We start from the raw sequence: 20,378 nt of genomic DNA, 5'->3' as shown, positions 1-20,378 counted from the left end.
ATGGGCACATCTGAAATCTTTGAATATTTTTAAAACATCTTTAAGAAAAATTACATTTGTAGTAGGTCCTTCTTCATTTTCGGCAACACAGCATTGTAAATTGAACGATAAATCATTGCACTTGACAAGAATTCTTTTTCCAAACTTCTCTTCAAATGGCTTCACTTCTGGCTCAGCTGATGAGAAGTCAAGCTTCTTTGAAAGAAATGCAAATGTATAAGTACATTATGCTCATATTAAAAGAGTCCCATAATAAATACATCCTAAGAAAACTGCCTAAAATATGGAAAAACCATAAATACTCATTAAAATAGTGTTCCTATTTTATAAGTTTATGTAGTTTATAATAACGATCAAACAATGACGATACATCTACTTAATGGATTATCATGCAGGGCTTAAAAGTTATGGTTATGACCAACGCAGTGTGCATCAACAGATGAACGGATAAACAAAATATTGTGTATACAAACCATGGAATATTACTCAGCCACGAAAAGGAACACAATTCTGGCACATGCTACAGCATGGATGGACCTTGAAAACATTATGGTAAGTGGAATAAGCCAGACCCCATAAGACAAATAATTGGGTGATTTCACATATGTAAAGTTTCTAGAATAGGCAAATTCATAAAGACAGGAAGTAGAATAGAGGTTACTAGGGATGATAAAAAGGAGGAGTAGGAAAGTTATTGTTTAATGGAGAAGCAGTTTCTGTTTGGGAAGATGAAAAAGTTCTGGAAATGGATGGTGGTGATGGTTACACAACATTGTGAATGTACTTAATGCCACTGAATTGCACCCTTAAAAAGGGTTAAAATGGTAAATTTTATGTTATGCATAGTTTATTACAACAAATAAGAAATTTTCAAAAACCAAAAACTAAATATATGGTTATGAAGCCTATGAAGAAGCATTAGAAAAATATTTATTATTAAAGTTAAATGGGGGAAAAGACCACAAATGAAGAGGATTTCAAAAAGACAGAAGGGAAAAGAGCAGAGCCGGCATCCCCTCAGAGCAGCCCTATTTGTGGGCCGCCCTGGCGGTCCCTGCCACGCCACTTGGTTTGGGTTTTGTTGGGACCTAGATGCTGATCGCATGCACTGCAAACCTTTGTACTGGGGCCTGAGCTTGGGCTAGTCCGGAACTATCAGGAACTATCACTATTTACTGGGCATCTGCAGCAATGCTTGTTATTTTTGATACTTATTTTATGGGGTATGTTATATGTTCTTTGGGGACTTGAAAATGTTTTTGGATAAATCTCTCTCAATTTTTACCAATCTATTGAATATCAAATATTCACAATGGTGGTGCTATGGTAATGAGACTATAGGTTGCTTTGATTTTTCCCCTTCCCCCTGAATTTTCTATATTGTTATGGGACTTGTCAACCCAAAATAAACAAGCAAACAAATAAGCAAATAAACAAATAATCTGTCAAAAGTTTTCTTTCCCCAACTTAGTTTTAAATTTTAAACATTAAAATAGTTCCTACCTGGGCATCTGGGTCCAAGTAAAAAAGTTTAACTCTGCTTTCACTTTTCAGTTTGATTTCTGCTTCTCTGGTACTCTGAAAACAAAATAAACAAAAAATAAAATTGTATATATTAAAAAAAAAAACAACCAAAAGCTTTTTCTTACAGGGGTATCCAAATATGTTTGCAAACTGTCCCAGCCGAAAGAGCCAGGCTGCCAGACAGCTCTGCCCTCATCTTGGAGGGTCAGCTGAAACCAACAATGACAGGCTGTCAAGTATACGGCACACAGTGAGAGTGCTGTGGGGAAAAAAAAGAGGTTAATACACGATCCCTGCCCTTATGAAGCTGACAATCAACTGAAAAGTCAAAAACAGTACAAAGAAAACAAAACAGAATAATTAAGCATTCCTATCAAGAAAGGCTTATATAGATGATATATTATAGAATTGTACACTTGAAACCTGTGTAATTTTACCAACCACTGTCAACTCAATAAATTTAATATATATTTATATATACACACACACACACACACACACACACACACACACACACAGAAAGGCTTCATAAGTTAACAGAATAGGAGAAAGGCTTTGAATAAAGGGGTGGAATTGAGATAGCGAAAAGAAAACATGAACATTTCAGGCTGAATGAAAAGAATGCACAGCACAGATCAGACACTGAATGTGGAAATGAGCCCACAGTAGAAAGGATTTGGGGTCTACCTAAGACTGAACGTACAAGCAAAGGGAAAGAAAGGAATATGTTTTGAATGGTGGGATAGAGAAAGCTATGCCAGATCTTGAAGGATAATCATAGGAGTTTAGGGCAGACAAGAGGAGGCATTGCTGATTCAGTCAATAAATATTTATTAAGCACCTATGATGTGTCTGGCACTAGGGACACAAACATGGGTTTCCTCCCAGTTTCACAGCAAGCAGGGCCCATAACAAATCCCCCATTCCTAGCTTTGGTAGCCTGCTTATTGCGCACTCCGGTAACTGAGATAGATACTTCAGGGGAAGAGCAGGTTTGTGGAGAAGGTGATCAAGTGGAGTTTGGAGATTCGTGTGGGATTTCCAACTGGAAACATCCAGGAGACAGCTGGAGATGGAATTTGGGCACAAGGTAGGGAGGAAGGCTGGACTTACACATCTGGAGAAGAGAAGCCATTGAGGGAAACAGACATATGGTGGCAGAGGTGGGGCCTGGAAGAGTGGGGTTTGGGAACAGAAAGAAGCTTCTAAGAGACTCACAAGTTAGAAGTCATCGCCAACCACATTACTTCTCATGCCCGGTGCCTCTAAATCTATATCCTATTCTTGTTACTCTTAATCTTCATGGTTAAATCTATAAAGTCAGAATAGAATACCTCTCTCATCCAGCTGCTCCTTTCCACAAAGTCACAGCTCACCACGTGACGGGTCAGTGGAGAGGGGGTCTTGTACTCTGCTGGTGGCTAAACAAGGTCTATTATTCCATTTCTAATCACGAATAACAAGAAATTGAGCATCACCTTAATTTTCTCAGGCATACAGTTGTTTTAATAGGTGCTTAGCAATGACGCAAACCCTATCCCGACTATACCGGGGGTGCCAAAAAAAAATGTATACACATGACTTGGCATTCACCTTTTGTTATCAGTATATATTATTACCATTTTAATACATTTTTTTCCTTTTTTAAAATGTGTATACATTTTTTTGTATTTAACCAACTGTCTATGTCTATCAAAATGAAATGACCACCAGAATACTAATTAAGAAACCAGATTCTAGTTGTAGTTCAGTCGTTAACTAGCAGTATGAACTTGAGCACGCCAGTTAGCCTCCCTGGACTCCGTTTTCATATCTAAATAAAAATGTTGAACAAGATGATGGCTCAAGTCTCTTGCCACAACAGAGTTTATCTTGATGCTCATTCGGAGGGCTTTCAGGCTTCTGGAGGTTAAGGGGCATTCCTACAAACTGCCTGGTCATGCCGACAGGAAAACAGGTGCCCATGGCTGAGGCAGGCTCGCTGTATATGGGGGATGGGACCACTTTATAATGCCATCTTGCCTAGCACCTTTCCTCATTTTTCACATCAAAAGAGCCAGAACATATACATGCAGAACCTACTTAACTGAACCCATAGAGTTTGTTTTACTTTATATACACCCCATGACATTTCCTAACAGAAACATCAGTACGAAGTGCTGTGAGCCACCAGCAACAGTAATGCATCTGCTCCTGAATTTCTGCTTGAGTCCTTCAACAAAGGTGAATACTCTGATCTCAGACATGGGAGTGCAGCAACGGCTGCTTAACATAGATGCAATTCCTGGGGCCTTTCTAAAAGATGCTTGCTGTCTTAAGCTGACTGTGCTAGGAGATGAGCAATGAATACAGCAAGAATGACTGCTATGAGCTCCATATAATTAGAGGACAAACAGGGATGCAGACACATTAAAAGAAAAAACAAACAACCAGCCAAAATAAACTCAAAGCATCCTGATGTTGCCACTAATATCTAATAGATAGATTCTTCACTGGCGAAGCCACTTAAGGAGACAAAAGGGATGACTTTAGATGTAAAAATAACCTAAAAGCTTGTTCTCTACCTTACGTACATTGACAGCTCTGCTATAAGATAGATAAAAAGCAAACTCAGCTTCTTAAAATTCCTCCCATCCCTCCCAAGGCCTAGGATACATTAAACAAAGGGGATGCCTGATGGATAATGTTTGAAGGAATTAGCAAGTAGAACCTGGACAGTAAGAACATGAGGCTATACAAATATCTGAATAACAAATATCTGAAAGCATCATAATGATAAAAATGAATATCTATTGATAACAACCAAATCTCTCTGCTAAGTATCATCCCTAAGTGCACATTTAAACTTTGTGGACGCTGGTGCTAAGAAGACACTGAGGCACAAGGGGTACTTTGTCCAAGAACTCACAACGTTCCATGGAAGCCCGGCTTCTGAGGCTGTTTGGTTTTAAAGCCCAGACTCCTTAACTATTAGACAAGAAAAAAAAATAGTTTAAGAATATGAACAGGTTGGGCCAACCGAGTGGCGCGATGGTTAAAAACTGGCTTGGGATGCCAGAGGGCCCCGGTTCGGATCCCACATATGAGGGCCAGTGACACTGCCCTCCACAGCTAAGATGCTGAACAACAGCTCAACCTGGAGATGGGCTGCCGTGAGTCGCCGGCGACGGCGTAGGCTGCAGTTCCTGTGGCAGTGGGTTGCCATGGGCTACCGTGTGTAGCCAGCAGCCAGCGTGAGCGGCCAGCAGCCGCAGTGAGTGGCCGTCCAGAAGCTGGCGACTGATCTGCCTCACCTGGGAAGAGCGCAATGATGGTGCCAAACTGGGCCAGTGAAGCAACGTCCTCCACAACTAGACTGAAGAACAAAACAACAGCAACATGTCTGTTCCCCTTCCCCCAATTCCCCAGCACTGTTCCCATCCCCCCAATTCCCCAATAAAAATCTTTAAAAAAAAAAAAAAGAATATGAACAGGCAAGTCAGAGAAGAAAAACACCATATGGCAAATAACGTATATGAAAAATATCTCTACTAAGCTGCAAAATACAAAATAAAGCAGCAAAATACCATCTTTCACTCGTTTGCACTCGTTTGGTGCAGATGCATAAAAATGGGAATGGGAATTGTTACAACCTAGTAGGAAATTAACCTGTTGATAATTAAAGAATTAAAAACACAATAACCTGTGACCCAGAAACTTTGGGGAGTTTCTGCCACTGAAATAAGAGCACATGTATTTAAGCTTATAAATATGTTATGTTTATTTTGCACTGCCTGTAGAGACTAAAAATAAAAAATAATCTAAACATTTATAAATAGGGAGATGGTTGAATAAACTGTGCAACACTCACATTTGGAATATTATGCAGCTATGAAAATGAGTAAACTAGGTCCTTTATGGCTCAGAGGGACACCTATGACATATTTTTAAGTTATAGAACAACTTAGAGTAATGTATATATCATGAGCATATTAAAAAAACCACGAAAACACTACACGTGTGTGTACATGTTTCTATGAGCAATTAGTTTGGTGAAAGAGGAATTTCAGCAGGTTAATAACATCAGTGCTCTCAGGAATGCAGCAATATGAGGATAAAGGGGGAGATTAACTTTTATTTATACAGCTTTCGATATTTTTACTTATTACAGCAAGCACATTTATTGTTATTTAAATTTTAGTACAGACAAAAAACGTTCCTGTAATATGTACCCTCACAATTGAAATGCCTATATAAAATGTAGCTGTAAAAAAATATTGTCCCACAGACTGTGCCACCCAGCATTTCTCAAAGTGACAGAGCCACCTCTGCTCTTAAAATAATGCGTGGTCAGTTCATACTATGGAGGTAGGAAGAACTGGACTAGCTTTTCCCCAAACCCTGTTGCTGCCGTCCAACTCACAGCCCCTCTAATACTTTGGGTTCAGTATAGAGGAAAATGAAGAAAATGCACAGAACCGTCCTCTGTAAACACTGACACTTGCTTAAAAGTCAAAGAAGAAAGTGCTTCTTCTAAAACAAAGGCTATTCCTCCCACTCCTGTAAAACCTATGTTTAATGACTAATGACACACCCTCACAATGTTTTCTCTCTTAAGAGGTAATTATGGTCCAAACATTTCAGAGTTTCCAGATAGACTGCTGTAGACGTCAAGTCGACTCTGTGTCTTAAGTTAATCTCTGAGCAGGCAAAACAATCAAAGGCCAAAGACTATGGCTAACATCATCTTATTTTGAAAATGAGTTATCCGAATTATATTGTGTTGGCTCATTTAATCCTTTGAGGTCAGAATATAAACTTTTTTTTTTTTTAAGATTTTATTGGGGAATTGGGGGAGGGCAACAGCATTGGGGAATCGGGGAAGGGGAACAGCCAAGTTGCTGTCCTTTTGTTCTTCAGTCTAGTTGTGGAGGACGTTGCTTCACTGGCCCATGTTGTTGGTATTATCATTGTGCTCTTCCCGGGCGAGGCAGATCAGTCACCAGCCTCTGGACGGCTGCTCACGGCAGCTCTTGGCAGCTCATGCCGGCTGCCGGCCACTCATGCTGGCTGCTGGCCACTCATGGTAGCTCAGGGCAGCCCACTGCAGCAGGGGCTACAGCCTACGCCATCGCCGGCGACTAAAAGCAGCCCAGCTCCAGGTCAAGCTGTTGTTTACCATCCTGGCTGTAGAGGGCAGTGTCACTGGCACTCATGTGGGATCCGAACCGGGTCCCTGCTGCTCAGAACTGACGTCCCAAGCCAGCTCTTAACCAAAGCGCCACTTGGCCGGCCCAGAATATAAACTTTTTAAAGAGCGGTCATGATTTGCTTCCACTACGTCCAAGATAGCTAACTCCCTAGGACCGTCGTCTCATCCTCTGCATCACAAAGCTGTAATAAAGCATTCTAGAATAAGGAGGCCCAAGAAATGGAACAACAGCTGACCTCACAAATGCAACCCTAGCCAATTCCCTTGTAGCATGATACAATGACATAGGTTTCTAGATTAGGATATAGGGAAGGAAGCATCTAGTACAGACTTGGTTTAAAAAATTACAAAAGGTGTATGTGAAACTGTTTGGATTCTAACATATACTCCTGAGCCTGGCTGCCTGACCCTTACTCAACCTCAGTGAGACTATAAAGTTTGAAACACCATACTGTATCCTGTGCTCAACTGTGGAAGACTTATCTCACAAGATAAGTTCATTAGCTAAAAAGAAGTGATAATTGGATGTGAGCAATTTTGGATTAACATGAAACAATGTTTCTCTTTCAGATCCACATGGGGAGACCAAATTAAGGTGACTTGCTCTTCTTTGAGTACATACAAGCTCAAAAATAGAAAAGCAGAAGAGGAAAAAAAAATACAAGATGCGAGCATAAGCGTTTTCTTCATACTGGCTTTACACAAGAAGGTGATATATATCCCAATGTCACTTGTGAGAAATGTATAACCAGAGAAAGAAATTATTAAATAACAAATGAGCTTACAATCTGATCATATTAACCCTAGACTTTGAAGGGAAGAAACCAATGAACTAACTTTACAGTTTGTGTATTCAATAAATATGTTTATAAGAGTAAGTCCGCTGATACTATAAATGCTGGTACATTTACAAGCATGTTTGGTTCCGTATTAGACAACAGAAAGAACAGAACAGGTTTTAGGGTAAATACATCATGTTGCCTAATAAGAAAATAATAACGAAGTTCGGTGCTAAATGTACAAATGTAAGGGTCAAGAATATGAAAAATGTTTTGAGAACGTAAGTCCATATCATCCCTACCGTATGTAAAGGACCCCTCCATTATATTCCAGAATGAGACATCAGTTATTTTTGTCCTAAAATGCCTTCCGGCCATCCACATCCTGTTTGGTTATGTCTCAGTCATAGTGGGAAACAAAAGCCAGGGCAACAGGATAAATGAAGCAGCAAGAGGAGTTGACCCGAGAGGGGCCTGCCGTTAAAGCACACCTTTAACCACCTTCTGCCTGCCCGCCTTGATCTGGCCCTTTCTCTGCACGCCTGCTTAACTGTGGCCTGCTCTCCCCCTGGATGCTTTCTCACACCTTCCTTCCCTGGTGTTGACCTCTCTACCTCTTCATCCCCTGACGAAATTCCCCTCCTTGCTGCGTGCCTCGAGCCTCTCCCTCCCCCTCCGCTTCTCTACTTCAATCGCAGATTCTCCAACTATTGAATCCATTCCTTCTAAAATCAGGATGACTAGCAACCGTCTATTTCCCTGCTTTCTTAACAGGTACAAATGATCCCCACCCCAGAGCCACTGGGCGGAGTAGGTGCCTGGGCCCCTCACTGCATAGCCCAGAGCAGGCTGACAAAGGGCATCGCGGATGGACACCTGTCACCTACAAGCGTGATGGCAGCACACTGAGTGAATGACAATACATTTTAATTTCCTCTATTCTTTTTCTTTTTCCCCTTGGCAAACTACTTTCTGCCTCGATCTACCTCCTTAAAATAAAAATATTTTTAAAACACGTGAGAGCTGGGGTTAAAAAAACCAGCAGTTAAACCCTTTATAACACCCCATTTTTCACGCTTTGACCATAACCCACAGTAAAAAATAATTTATATCACAACCCAAAGCACATACACTTTATATCCATATCTATCTATATTTATCTATCAAATAATATCTATCATTATTAAGACCAGTGTACTTTAATATTCTCTATTCAATTCTATCCATTTAAAAAAAAAATCTGGGTCACATAAGATTGAGCTAAAGAAGCCTGTCACAAAGAGTGCATACTGTATGATTCCATTTATAGAAAGATCTAGAACAGTCAAAACTAATCTACAATGATAGAAGTCAAAAGAATGAGGGTATCAGCTGAGAGGGGGCTATACGACAGTCTGCTGGGTGCTGGAAATGTTCTATATATTGTTAGGAGTGGTGGCTATGTGCATGCACAAATGTGAACTCCATCCTGCTGTACAATTAGCGCTCAAGCATTTTACTGGAAGTTCTACTTCCATAAAAAAGAATAAAAACTAAAAACAAAACAAAAAGTAATAAATGAGGGTTGAAACCAATTAAAAATTGCTTTTACCAACTAAAATAACTTCAGCTACCTTGGTTTTTACCCACAGTTTGACAATCGCTCCAAATATGTTATATATATATATATATATATATATATATAGTGTGTGTGTGTGTGTGTGTGTGTGTGTGTGTGTGTGTGTGTTCTTTAGCTCAACATTATATAACCCAGGTTTTTTGTTTGTTTGTTTTGTTTTAATCTCCCTAGGTCTTAGGATCAAAGAATTCTGCATTATGCTGGCTAGGTGGCAGTAGGCAATGAAAGAAGAAAGGAGGGCACAACTCCTGTATGTCTTCATTGTTTGAAAAAATACAGATTTCTAATTAATCAACATTAGGCTCAAATAATATGAATCTTTTATTGCAAAAAACATAAAAAAATACGTCATGACTTGTCCGACAACCCAATAGTTATCCACTGTGTTCACCCAGTAAGTGCAGAAAGTTACTCTCTGAATTCTAGATTGCAATGCATATATTCTCTGTTTCAACAAGCATTTTGCTTTGAGAAATTATGAACCCCACAACATCCAGAAACAATACAGTGAATCTCAATGCAAAATATGATACATACAAGTTCATAACACGAAAAAGCAAACACACCAACACTCTTCCCAGCCTAAAAGGTGGCTAAATGGTGGCACTAAAATTAGCTTTAATAAGCAGGTGCTAAAAAGATACTGTGTGGTAACAGTCAAGTCCTAAGAAAAACAATACTCTACAGTCCTAGCCAGGGAGGGAGATTTTACATTTTAGAACAATCATGTTGTCTAAAGTAAAGGCCAATGCTGAATGCCAGTCTATTTATAATCGTATATAGATAAACCATGTTTTCTATTACAGTGTTTAAGATGTGGGTGTATAGAGTCTCTATTTCACTGTATTTGGAAAAAAAAAAAAAAGAATAGAAAGGCAGTAACAGGGTAAGAATATAAAGAGCCAAAGAAGACAAAGACATTTCTCTCATTTAAAAAAGAATCATTCATAGATGCACATAAGGAGACAAATACAAGGATATTCATTGTAACATTGTAATAGAAAAAAATTGTAAGTAATAGGATAACACAAAAAATGCTTACACAATGCAATAAAAGTGGTGAACTAGGCCTATATACCAACTTGGATAGATCTCAAAAGCAATGCTGAACTAATAATGCTATAATAGCCATATGCAGTGTCAGATGGGTAATAGACTTATTGTCTAATCACTATGTTGTTTTATACACCTGAAACCAATATAATATTGTATGTAATGGTAATTGAAAAGTAAATTTTCAAAAATTAAAAAACAAACCAATGCTGAACTAAAAACTAAAGCAAGTGCAGAATAATAAGTTAGCCTTTATATAACATTTTTAAACATACAAAACAACCATATATGTCATTAGATATAAAAATTAAATGAAAGTAACCCCAGAAAACTCATAATAGTGGTTGTCTCTGGTTGAGGTTGCAGGAAAAAAACCAGAATGAAATAAGGATGATATTTAAAAGAACTTCAACTATAACTCATATTTTATTTCTTTAAAAAATATGGAAGCTAAATGGACAATATAGCAACAGATGTTGAATCTGGGTGGTAGGAATATGGTTGTTTTTTCTTTGTGTTTTTCAGTAAAATGTAAGTTTCTCAAAATTATAAAAAACCAGTGTAACTTTTCTTTTTCCATTCACAGTGACCCATGAACAATTTATATAACACAAATGACCCCTCTTTGGTTCAGTGGCAAGATTAACATGGCTCCATCATCTTTGGAATTGTGTCTATTAACTTAAATGAGGGATGCATATGTGTGAAGTACCATGTTACCATGGGAACATGTACCTGTGTATTTTGGATATTTCTTCAATACATGTAATGCAATATGAAATATTATGGACAGAAAAACACTAAAAGAGAATACTTTATAAGGCAATTTCTGGAAAACAGACTGAAATCTGACTCAGGTCAGTAATATATTTCACCTCACCTAGTATTCAGGTCAGAAAACAAAGGGCAGTAACTGCAGTGTCATTGTAATGATTTACTATAATGTAAATATTAATCATTGCAACAGATGAAATGAGGAGTATTTCAATATCATTCTATGAAGGGCGGACGATTTAAAATGATGTTACCTTGACAAGTTCAGGCAGGTAGCTATCTAAACCGGAGCCAGAACCTTCCAATTTGCTTTGTTCATCATCTAAAATGGCAAAACAGATTACCCAAGTCACTCAGAGTTGAACATATCTTACTGACAACAGGAGGAGGAAGGCCATTTCTCTTATATGACCTCAAATGCAGTGGTTTTCAACTCTGGATACCCATTAGAAACACCTCGGAGCTTTAAAAGAGCACAGATGCGTAGACCCAGTGGTGAGAGATGAACACTTGACAGCGGGCACAGCATGGGCATTGTCTAATTACAACTGATGCTAGCCATGAACGCCAGCGACAGGGCCACACCCATCGGCCACACTGAAAGTCAGGCCTCCCCAGGCTCCACCCCAAGCCAACAAACTCAGAGTCTTTGGTGGGACAAAGGAAAGAATATTTTCTTTAAGTTCCCAGGCATTTCTAAGACACAGCCAGAGTTGAGAATCACCTAAGGAACTGAAAAAAAAACAACAACATGAATTGTCAAAAACATTGCCAGATTTTTCCTACCAATTTAATCTGGGGCTTCTGCCCATCCTCATTTTGTCTTGAAAATTCCAAAAAGGCTTTGATTAATAACAAGAATAACTGTAATGAGTATTTTAAATGCTGACTCTATGATAGGTACTAGAGATACATTTTCTTATTTACTCTTCCCATCGACCAGCACCATCCATTTCTTATGCCCATTTTACAGGTGAGTAAACCAAGGCTCAGAAAATGTAAGTAGCTTGCCCAAGGTCTCACAGCTGAAAATGGTATTTATTGCTGGGATTTGAACTCAGGTCTTCCTTTCTGCCTCCAAAGCTGTGGCTCGTCCCATGCCACGATTTCCTTATAAAAACGTTGTCAGGGTAGGAAATCCACTATCTGTAAAGAGCTCATATCTGTCCCACCTCTCATGTACCTGTACAATACATATGTCTACTCTCTATACCCTCTGAGAAAAGTAAAGACACCGCAGAGTGCCTGTACCTGGGAAAGCCAGGCCGACCTACCTTCATGCGAGTCTCCATTTCGCTTTTCTTGCATCGCAGCTTCAAAGTTGAGCTGGAGAATCTTGTTCAGGATTGTGATCCATTCTTCCATTTCCAGTTCACTGTCCGCTGCTAGAAGGTAACTACTTTTGTCCTGCATCTTGAGCTCAAAAGCAAAACGCCTGACTTTGTTGTTCTGAAATGGAAAAAGGGTAAAGAGACTTATTTTAAATGAACTGGAACGGCCTTAACATTTTTTCTCTTTATTAGCTGCTGATGGGTGCTATCTCACAGGCATTTTGGACAAAGCTATTTAAAAATGCAAGCCCCTCTCCTATACAACCCACCGCTACCCACCTTTCCTGCGTTACTTACTCCGTAGTTTTGTTTTCCCATCTGACTCATTACGTATTTAACATATTCATCTTATTTGTTGTCTGTCCCCTCCAATGAAATGGAAGCTCCTCAGGGCAGAGATTTCTTTTGTTCAGTGCCATACCCCCATTTCCAGAATACTGCCTAGCAAATAACAGGCTCTTTAAAAATATCTGAATGAAATTTCACTGAATATTTTCAATTCCCCTAGCTCTTATTATTTTTTTTAAATGAACTAGTGTGTGGTACTACATTTTTAAAAGAAAACGATTATCTATCAATATGTTTGACTTCTTCATCTGGGACTTCCTCATCATTTATGAGTCGCGAAAGGTATTGGGGACATCATGTCTACCTTCGCCCATCCCTCTCTCTGGCTTTTATGAAAGTAATGCATGTGCACTAAGTGATGAAGGATGAACATATCCTAGGCCAGGGTTTCTTGATTGCTGATATCGGGGCTGATAATTCTGCTGTGGGGGCTGTCCTGTGCATGTTAGGTGGTTAGCAGCATCCCTGGCCTTACCCCCTAGCTGCCAGCAGCATACGCCCCAGTTGTGAAGATGAAACATGTCTCTAGGTATTAACAAAAATCCCCTGGGGAGTAATAGTGCTGCCCCTGACCACACTAGATAGAGGTTCAGCTCTGAAGGCCTTGGTACAAGATTCCTTGTAGGTACAGGAAGACAGAGGGACATGATATCCCAAATTCCCACCAACCTGTGCGGGGCAGAGCAGACCCCTCATCCACTAAAATTCCAGCTGGGTGGCTGCAGTCCCTGAGGGGGCTCCTCAGTGCGGGTCTCAGGGACAGGGCAACCCTCCCAAAGGCGTCTCTGTGTAGTTCTCAGGACCACGAAGAGTGCCGCTCCCAGCAAAGCCACACAAACAACTGTGTACAGACGGCCCGCTGTGGGCTCCGTAATTGCCCCCTGGACCTCACTGAAACTTTACTTCAAGGCAAGTAGCAGAGAAGTCAAAGGCTGGAAGTGAAAAGCGTTTACTCTCCTTCCCACTCCTCACATATTCACGATTATGAAAATAAAAAGTTACAAGGTGGGGAGGACACTGGGCCTTGATTCTGAATTATTCCTCTTTCCGATCCTGTTTTCTTAGTCGCGAAATAAGTGTAATCACTTCAAGGTTCTAAAATACTTTTAGGGCTTAAGATTCTAAACTGGATTTCTTTCAGGTCTATTTTAAAATTTAAGTTTAGGCATTTCTTCAAACTCACAGCATGAATCAACTAATTTTTACAATGCCCAAAAGCAATATTAAAAAAAAAAAAAACCAAAACACTCAAACTGCAACTTTTGGAGCTTAGCTTACAAATAGACGTGGATAAAAACAAATTATTTTACATTTTTGAAGCCTCAGATACAATTCATTAAATGCAAAACACCATCAGCCACATCTGTAAACAGAATATGAAAAAAGAAACGCCCATTGAAGTCAGAACCTTAGATTCTAAACCACACTCCAGAGATTGAACAATAGCCCGGAGAAGCTGTACTTACAAATCACCTCTACATATACTGTGCCGAAAATAGGCAGCAAAACTCTATAAAACAAGTAATTACTTCCTACTTCCCAAATAAGGTTGCCAAACGTATTTAGTTTTGCTTTAAACTTTTTTTAAATTCAATGCCAGAAATTTCAACCAAAAAGTGACTTAAAAAGTCTCTCAACTTAAGAATATAAATCAAACTCCTACTTAGGAACCCCACACAAGAAGTTAATTCACCATCATTGACAATTCACTTTAGTATTTCTTGCTTTACACTGTGAATAAACAACTTAGATATAATTTGGTTTTTACTGTGGTAGCTTTCTGCTGAAGTTGAGATACTAGATAACAGATATCCACATGCCAATTATAGATGCAAAATAATTTTCAGTGACTGTTAAGTGATGCTATACTCTTGATCCACGGCCCAAATACACTTTAATGTATTCCACCACCACCACCCCTTTTTATTAGTCCTGCACAGTGTTTTTGTTTCTTGGTTTGTAAATCAGTTACCAATAATTAAAAATACCAAGATTTAACTAAAATTTTGTATTTCTGCCTTTCTTGAAAAACCAGATGATCTGGCAACCTTGAGCTGGTATTTCCACCCAGGAACATCAGCCCCCTTTAAACATGACCACCCGTGTTCCCATTTGTCATCGTCCCTAGCATTCCTTATGGCTTTATCCCCAGACCTCTTCTTTCACTTAATTAGCTGCTTGGTCCCTGATAACACCTGAGTTTGTCCCCCTCACTTGCACTGCTGGGCCATGATGAAGTAACAGGGTCTGGACTTAGTATCACATCATAACTACTAGAACACTGGACAACATAGATGAAACAACTGTTTTCAGATAGTTGACAACAGGCAGGGCAGGCTTGTGATCCCTGATAGAAGAGAAATAAACGAGGTGAGTCCTCCTATCATCTCAGCTTTCTGTTTGGAAGCAACATCTGGATCGTGGAACAGGAAGTGAACCCAGACAGAGCCCTGCAGTCTCCCTGAGCTGAAAAGACTGACCAGCAGTCAGGAAAACCCAAGTGGCTAGAACATATAGGGTGGAGTTTTCAGAATGAGAACAGGGTTCTCAGCACAAAAGATGAAAGAGAGCCAAACTTAGTAAAAACTCTGAGTCACACATTCATCATGTGTATATTTTCTATATGTGTGTTATGCCTTAACAAAAAAATGCATACCAAAAAAAAATAAAAATCAAGATACAATAACCTCAATTTCAGGTCACTAGAGAGAAACAGACAATCACGAAGAACAGGGAATAACATCAGGCTTCAAAACAACACTGGCACCTAGAAGATAACAGAATGCCTTCCAATTCTAAGGTAAATTTTTCCTTAGATTTCTACATCCAGTCAAACTATCAGTCAAGTATCAACATAAAAATAAAGATATCTGCAGATATTCTAACTCTCAAAAACTTAACATCTCACACATGATTTCTCAGGAAGCTACTGGAGTATGTGCTCCTCCAAAACAAGAAAGTAAAACAAGAAAGAACGAGGCATAGGATCTAGGGAATCCAATACAGGGAGGAAGGCAAAGGGGATTTCCAGGATGGTGGCTGTGCAGAGGCTGAGAAAGCAATCTGGACCCTTGAACAACACGGGTTTGAACTGCATGGGTCTACTTATACACGGATCTTTATTTTTTATCATAAATATACTGGAAACATTTTTTGAGTTTTGTGACGGTTTGAAAATTTGCAGATGAACCACATAGCCTAAAAATGTTGAAAAAATTAAGAAAAAGCTATGTCATGAATGCATAAAATATATGTAGAGACTAGTCTATCATGTAGTACCATAAAATATTCACAAATTATAAAAAGTTAAAATTCATAAAAACTTACAGACACACTTGAAGACCATACATGACACCATTCATAGGTGATTTGTCAAGAAAACATACAAAGTATGTTAATCAACTGTTTATGTCATTGGTAAGGCTCCCATTAACAATAAACTATTAGTAGTTAAGTTTGGGGGGGAGTCCAAAGTTATACATGCATTTTTTACTCTGTAGAGGATTGGCACCTCCAACCCTCATGCTGTTCAAGGGTCAACCATAGTCCAGATTAGAGCAAGAAGGTTTCAGGCGCTAAAAATCCAATCACAATCACATAATGTCCACAACTAATGAATGAAGAGCAGCGAACACTCCTTCTCTACCAATATGAAGACAAATCCCAGGAAAAACAATGAAGAGTTGAAAATGATCATTTCAGGAGAGCAGGGAATGTGTGAGGTGGGAGTGATGCAGGTGGGAATGTGCTTTTTGTGTTACCTTTCTGCACCATTTGACTGTTTACACCAGATGAACAATGGCTTGGATGAAAATGCAAGTCAATTTTAAGTAAACATGTGAACACATGAACATGCATACCTGCAAGTCAAACCAGAGAGCTGTGTGTCGAGCCTGAAACACGTTGGCCCCACAAAACCACCTTTCTTATAGAACCCAGCTTTGGGCTGATGTCATTAGCCAACACTGAATCATTTTTAAGGGAGGGCTCTCTGATAATGGTGACTGCATCTATTGTGAGGGGTTGTCAAGGAGACTGTTCATTAATTACACAGGGCCCTCTGTATGAGGCCCCCAAGAGAAATGCCTGAATGGTCTTCATTCTGAGATTGCTCGGCCACTTCTGACTAATTAGATTGTTTGTATCTGTGTGTGCTGTGTGACTGAACGGGTCTCCAAGCCAGGAAGCATAGAGCCCAGTTTATCACCCACCCAAAGCTGGTGTTAGGTCTTTATAACATATACTCTCTTTTGCTTCATTCCACTTTGTTTATTTCCTCCCTACCCGACTCCTTGTTCACTCTTCTGCTTTCAACCCCACTGTAAATTTATGTTATCCTGTGTTTTATGTAGCCTTGTAAGTTGCTGCCTTAGATATTCCTGAAAAACGGCGGGGGAATGGGTGGGTGGGTGGCTAGATGGATGGACAGCTGGGGAAACTGGCAACCTGCTTTCAAAGACAATTCTATAAGGTACACAAGGAGAACACCAAACTGGTAAAAATAGCTCTTTGTGAAAGGGAGCAATTGGGGTCAATAGGGACTTCCACATTATCTGTATTGTCTGATTTTTTATAATATGAATATACTCATGTTATATAAAATCAAAGATAATTTTTAAGAATAATTCTACAACTGCAACCACACTACGACAAAAAAATAAATGATATTGGCTGAATACTTACCTTGTGCCAGCACTGTTATACGCTCTTTATGTGTATAAATTAACCTTCTTTATGTGTATAAATTAACCCTATCAGAAACCAAATCTGGTACTATTACTATTTAACAAATGAGGAAACTGAAGCACAGAGAGGTTAAATATCTCCAAGGTTACACAGCTGGTAAATGGTAGAATGGGGATTTGAACTCAGTCTGGATCTGAAACCGAATCTCTTGACCAATATGCTACTACTCTTCCATAGGTACTACAATGATAGTGATAAAAGTCATCATCAAGATGCTAAGAACTATTCTAAATATTTCCAAGTTAACTCACCCAGTCCTCTTATTTACCCTCTTAAGGAAACATTATCATCTAAATTTTGCAAATGAAGAAACTTCAGGTAATAGTTGTTCCACAGTCACACTGGTAACAAGTGGCTGATCCAAGTTTCAAACACAAGAACTCATGTTCAAGAGCACTCGTGCTTACTACAACATAATTCTGCCTCTATGTTATACCTGCCGTCTTCTAAAATAATGAAAAATAAGCCTTTTCTTATTTAAAGTCAGCTATTATATTTCTACCACAAAATTGCCATTTTTGGAAGTGTTTGCATAAATCCGCTAATTCACAGATGGCACTTTTACAAATGAGAAAAACTTGATAAAATTCTTTTCATATTTACCTGAACCACACCCATACAGGAATCCAAAAATATCGATCCTTTCGGTTCTTTGGAGATCTTTTCATCTTTATAAAAATTCAAGTTGTAGGAACCATCACCAAGTTGAATCAGGTGGAAAAACCGTCTTTTAAATGACTAAGAGAAAAATACACACAGGGCTATTATTTCAAACTGAAAAGAGTCACAGTCTCTATCAATAACTCGTAATTAAGACACATATGAAAACCAGTTCAATTCTCTCCAAAACAAATCTAATTCTAGCCAATGCCCCAGGTAGCTGGGTGAGTTAAGACTCTCCAACACATCTAATAATTTCACTGCATTTCAATTCTGATGAGGTGGTTCAATTAACAAGCAGAAGTCATTTTTCTCACCCACAGATATTGGGATTTTACATAACCACCCAAAGGCAGTGTGCTGTGAGGTCCAATTTGGGATGCAGCTCAGAAGGATGGAAACTTTCTCAAGTCCCAAGGGTTTCTTGCTCACACAGAACAGCAACTTTTCTCTGCCTCGTGACACTGAATGATTTTCCAGCCTCAGGATTAGGACAGTCAGCATTTTCTGCAATTTAATTTTTATCTCCCCGTCCATCCTACCCTTTCCATTGTTTCTTCTCTCTTTGTTATTAGTCTTGGTCTTTCTCTGGCCCTACTTCTCTTGTGAATAATTTTTTACTTTGCTCTTTGCAACCTTCTTCCGAAGTAACCATTTTCTCTTTAGTCCTCAATTTTTACTTTACTTGACTTTGTCACAGTAGAACTCCACAAAAACGCTTAGGTTTAGCCCCTTGGTGATGTTCTGTGAGGTACCAAGTATCATTTTTGAACTTAATACAGAGAAGAAAGGCTGGGTGAGCGATCAGATCTTCACACCAGGCCAATGATGACCTCCTCATGCTGGTGGTGACAGGATGACAGCGGGTAAGTGGTGGAAGGGCCTGTCCCAATGGGGGTTGATCCTACTAACCAGACAATGTCATTTTTGTCAGGAAGAACCCAAGATGAATGCCCACTCATCTTGAGCATTATTCCTAAGACCTAGAGCACAAAGGGTACAATCAGAGGGGAAAGCGGGGTGATGGGTCTACTTACCCTCATGGTCACGCTTATCGCACTGTTCATGTTGCCTTTGTACAGCCACCCATGCTTGGTGATGCCCCCCTTCTGAGAGCCAAGGGAAGCAGCATCCTACAAGAGAATGAAAATACCACAGTCAACCTCCCGTTATTACCTACACTGTTTGTCTGATGAGTCTGGTCAATGGGAAAATCATTCATTTGGTGCCAGGTTGCCCCTTGCCCCTTTACTGGAGTAACCATCTGACACTAACACCAATGAGCCACTTTAGAATCCACTTAACAGAGAAAGCAAGGGAAAAAGCCTAAACTTCTGGAAACTCTCGTCCATTAAAAGGCAAAGCTAGTTGCAGTCCAAATTTTTATTTGTAAGAGTTTAATGAGCCACAGAAAGTACATACCATACTTGACCACTCAAGCTGTAAGGTCTCGCCTGACTTCATGAAAAATGTTTATAAATTACACTCCCTTATGGTTGAAGGACAAAAGCAAATTCCTGGAAAACTTCCCAGAGGCTTAGTTCAGGGAAAGGTGAATAAAGAAAGGGAGGAAAGGGATGTGAGTCAATCAAAAAAAGATAGATACAATGATGGGGCAACAGAGAAGAGAGGGAAGGATGCAACAGGGATAGAGGAAAGAAAGAAAGTTAGAAAAGTGAAAGGTACCAGCTAGAAAAGTCAAGTTCTAACCCCAAGCTCTGAGATCTGGGTTTAAGGAGGTGGAGCTGCCAGCTGGTTGCTAAAGATACAGGCATATATTTCTACACATAATAAACAGGCGAAATATATCCACACACAAATATACAATCTGGCAAACCTTCCACCATGCCCTTCCACACTCTATGAGTGCTCCCTGGTGACTTCTTTCCCCTTTGAGGCTGTGCCCAATATTTCCTTCAACAGGTACCCTGGGAGGAGGAGGCCACGCAGTGTCAGGTTACGCAGTTCACACCTCCTAAAACTAGCCTCTAATTTAGACATTTATTTTTGTTATCAAGTACATAATTGCATCAAGACCCATCTTATGCTTTGTTTTAGACCATCTCAGTATTAATACTGGTGGCTTTATTGTTGCTGTTATGCTTAGCAGTGAAAGAGATAACTTTCCTGTCTAGCATTTTACGGTTTGTTTTCTGCGCCCTTACATGCATGATTTCAGTTGCTCCCCCTCTCACTATTCATCAGCACTGAGTTTCTTGTTTGTTTCGTTTTCAGTGACTATCTACTCTTCCCAGACTTTTTTTTTTTTTTAAAGATTTTTATTGGGTAATTGGGGGGATGGGAACAGTACTGGGGAATTAGGGGAAGGGGAACAGACAAGTTGCTGTCGTTTT

The 20,378-nt window shown here is 39.5% G+C and overlaps 1 protein-coding gene across 1 annotated transcript in view; it reads right to left on the bottom strand.

The window, feature by feature from the left end:
* The window catches only part of DOCK9 (dedicator of cytokinesis 9), a 285,969-nt gene that overhangs the window by 98,643 nt on the left and 166,948 nt on the right, over positions 1-20,378 (bottom strand). Inside the window, exons 5-10 of the mRNA XM_019663653.1 lie at positions 19,062-19,157; positions 17,968-18,102; positions 12,214-12,388; positions 11,194-11,261; positions 1,504-1,578; positions 55-195 (exon numbers count right to left, since the gene is read on the bottom strand). Of these exons, the coding sequence (XP_019519198.1) occupies positions 55-195; positions 1,504-1,578; positions 11,194-11,261; positions 12,214-12,388; positions 17,968-18,102; positions 19,062-19,157 (690 nt within the window). The remainder of the gene's footprint in view (positions 1-54; positions 196-1,503; positions 1,579-11,193; positions 11,262-12,213; positions 12,389-17,967; positions 18,103-19,061; positions 19,158-20,378) is intronic.

The sequence above is a fragment of the Hipposideros armiger genome, unplaced genomic scaffold (genome assembly GCF_001890085.2).
Source record: "Hipposideros armiger isolate ML-2016 unplaced genomic scaffold, ASM189008v1 scaffold_397, whole genome shotgun sequence".
Lineage (NCBI taxonomy): Eukaryota > Metazoa > Chordata > Mammalia > Chiroptera > Hipposideridae > Hipposideros > Hipposideros armiger.
The sequence above is the reverse complement of the archived record's forward strand: the minus strand, read 5'-3'. Positions and strand labels throughout refer to the sequence as shown.